The sequence below is a fragment of the Sphaeroforma arctica genome (assembly GCF_001186125.1).
Source record: "Sphaeroforma arctica JP610 unplaced genomic scaffold supercont1.866, whole genome shotgun sequence".
Classification (NCBI taxonomy): domain Eukaryota; class Ichthyosporea; order Ichthyophonida; genus Sphaeroforma; species Sphaeroforma arctica.
Window position 1 is genome coordinate 14572 of NW_014039692.1, and position 3029 is coordinate 17600.

At 44.0% G+C, this 3029-nt stretch overlaps 1 protein-coding gene across 1 annotated transcript in view; it reads right to left on the bottom strand.

The window, feature by feature from the left end:
* The window catches only part of SARC_08987 (notchless protein like 1), a 9429-nt gene that overhangs the window by 5286 nt on the left and 1114 nt on the right, over positions 1-3029 (bottom strand). The window contains exons 2-4 of the mRNA XM_014297015.1: positions 2354-2531; positions 1354-1561; positions 349-472 (exon numbers count right to left, since the gene is read on the bottom strand). Coding sequence (XP_014152490.1) covers positions 349-472; positions 1354-1561; positions 2354-2531 — 510 coding nt within the window. The remainder of the gene's footprint in view (positions 1-348; positions 473-1353; positions 1562-2353; positions 2532-3029) is intronic.

Here is a 3029-nt window from a genome sequence, read left to right on the forward strand (position 1 = left end):
CTAGCCACACACCCACGGAAGATACACCATTCTCGCCCAGTCGCTTGCCTATACTTATAACTTCCCTGGCATCATACTAACACACACATATAACTTCACTGGCATCATACTAATACATACTTCATACTAACACATACTTATAACTTCACTGGCATCATACGAGCACATACTTACAACTTCACTGGCATCATACGAGCACACACTTACAACTTCACTGGCATCATACAAGCACATACTTACAACTTCACTGGCATCATACTAACACATACTTATGACTTCACTGGCATCAAACTAACACACACTTATAACTTCACTGGCAACAGACGAGCACATATCCTTATAACCTACCGTTCTCGCCCAGTCGCTTGCCGGTGGCAGCATCCCACAGTATGACTTTCCCGTCGTTATCGCCGGACATCACACGGGTCCCATCCGGTGACCACGCCACACAGAGCACCCACTTTTTATGTCCCTGTACGTAGCAACGTGCATGGTGATGGTTGGACATTTAGCTCGGGATACATGGGGTTGCTTAGCAACCATGGGTATGGTCTCACGTGAATGGATATGAAAGCGATAAATGCTTATATACATACGAATCAATGCAGCCAGCACTGTACACACAAGCACCCTCTTAGAATAGTCATCCGTGAACGGATATGAAAGTGTTAAATGCTTATATACATACGTATCAATACAGCCAGCACTGTACACACAAGCACTCTCTTGAAATAATCATCCGTGAATGGATATGAAAGCGTTGAATGCTTATATACGTACGAATCACTGCAGCCAGCACTGTACACACACGCCCTCTTTTAAAGTCAAATACGCATTGTGGCGGTTCTGTGCCTGAGGTACACCACGCGTAGAGACGTTTAAACGTCCACCAGTAATCCGAACCGAAGAAAAAACGAAATGAGTCAACAAATCCACAATTGATGAAGCTACAGTTGGCAGCATCAAACCACACCGGTTAGCCAAGGGATACATTTTCCTATAAAAGGCATGAGCCCAAAGCCTTACACACACCAACCCTCACAGACACGCACCCGCTCTCATGTTGCCACAATGACATGTACGATGGTTCCTACTATGCAGACGTGAATTGTTGTTCTTCACTACCACCCACCATATGTTGTCACGTTAAATGTAGCCTGCACCTGTGACACCCACACGTCCGTAAACCAGTACAATACACATAAGCACAACCTACTAACTACCTTGCATGCATAAACCCACCAGCTACCTTGCATGCATAAACCCACCAGCTACCTTGCATACATAAACCCACCAACTACCTTGCATGCATAAACCCACCAGCTACCTTGCATGCATAAAACCGCTACGTACCTTGCATGTATACTGCGGTGTATTCGTTCCTATATCCCAGAAGCGCACTGTGGTGTCTCCGCTGCCACTCACCAATCGCTTGCCATCGGGTGAGAACTGCACCTGCAGCACAGCCTCTGCGTGTCCAGGGATAGTGGCGGCACACCGCGTCACAGCCCGTACCTTAAACACGGCCTGTGGACGATAGGTGATGTCGATGATCTGTTCGCTGTATTCGGACGAGAGAGTCAGGTCATTGTAAAGAGTGAGTGAGTCGGGTCATTATAAAGAGTGTTTGTATGGCGATCTGCGGCTTGGGTAGCGTACCCGGTGAAACTATAAAGTCGAGGGGAATTGCTTTCTACGCGGACGTTGTGCTGTGTCTGGGCAGTATAATATACGTAACTATATCTACCTGATTTTGTTAGTGGGATAGTAGTACTCGCCCCATAGTATACGTAAGTCGCATCGTACATTGACAGAGTCAGGTCATAATAAAGAGTGTTTGTATGGCGATCTGCTGCTTGGGTAGCATACCCGGTGAAACTATAAAGTCAAGGGGAATTGCTTTCTACGCGGACGTTGTGCTGTGTCTGGGCAGTATAATATACATAACTACATCTACCTGATTTTGTAGTGGGATAGTAGTACTCGCCCCATAGTATACGTAAGTCGCATCGTACTTTGACAGGACGTGTCTGTGGGGGTGTCGAAGATACATTCAGCAAACCTATACATACGTGACACCAGTGATTCGACCGTTGTATCTAAAACCCAATTCTAGGTGACACGATAATGGGTTGGATGACATATTTTATGTATTGGTGTTGGTACGTGGTCGCTTTCCATCGCATGGAGCTATTTATCTGTACATCTATTTCATGACCCTCACCCGAATCCGTAAACCAAAACCACTGTACCTCAGCGGTTTACAGATGCAAGAAAACAATACACTGCCCACAAATAGAGTTAGATGTGGTTTCCAACAAGCTGAGCTCGCATATCCAAACCGTTAACATACCCGTTATCCTCCATGTGCTTCTCGATATGCGTCCCCACATCTGTCACCAACTCCTGATCATTGATGTAGAATGTGTACGGGTTTCTTTCTCGGTCGGGTTCTTCGGCTTCTAACAACTGATTCAACAGAGCCTCTAGAAGCTTTGGCGTTATGTCCTGAGGTAGGTCGAGCGGTGGACCTGCGAACACGGAGATTCGTCATTGATGTGATGAGGTGCCACAGAATTGTATGGTGATCAGATGGTGAGATTATACTAGAGTGCTTTTTGATTGACTAACAAGTATATTCTTTACAGCTGGTTGTATACCTACAATAGTCCAAGACAGTATACTCGAATAATATATGAGCGAGTATATGTACATTCAAGTATACTCGAATAATATTCGAGCGAGTATATGTACATACCTCCAGGGTTACGGATATTCGACTGTTCGAATGCGACGATACTGTACGCAAAGAGGCCCTATATATAACATGATATCCGCTGTAAACTAGACAATACAAGGAGCCACGATCTTTAATCCATATCAATATACATAAATATGTACAAATATATAGAAATACATACATATATATATATATACAAGTCTTTAGATAAACATATCGAAATCTACAGATATATATATACCTTGTATATATATATATATATATATATGTGTGTGTGTGTGCGTGTATA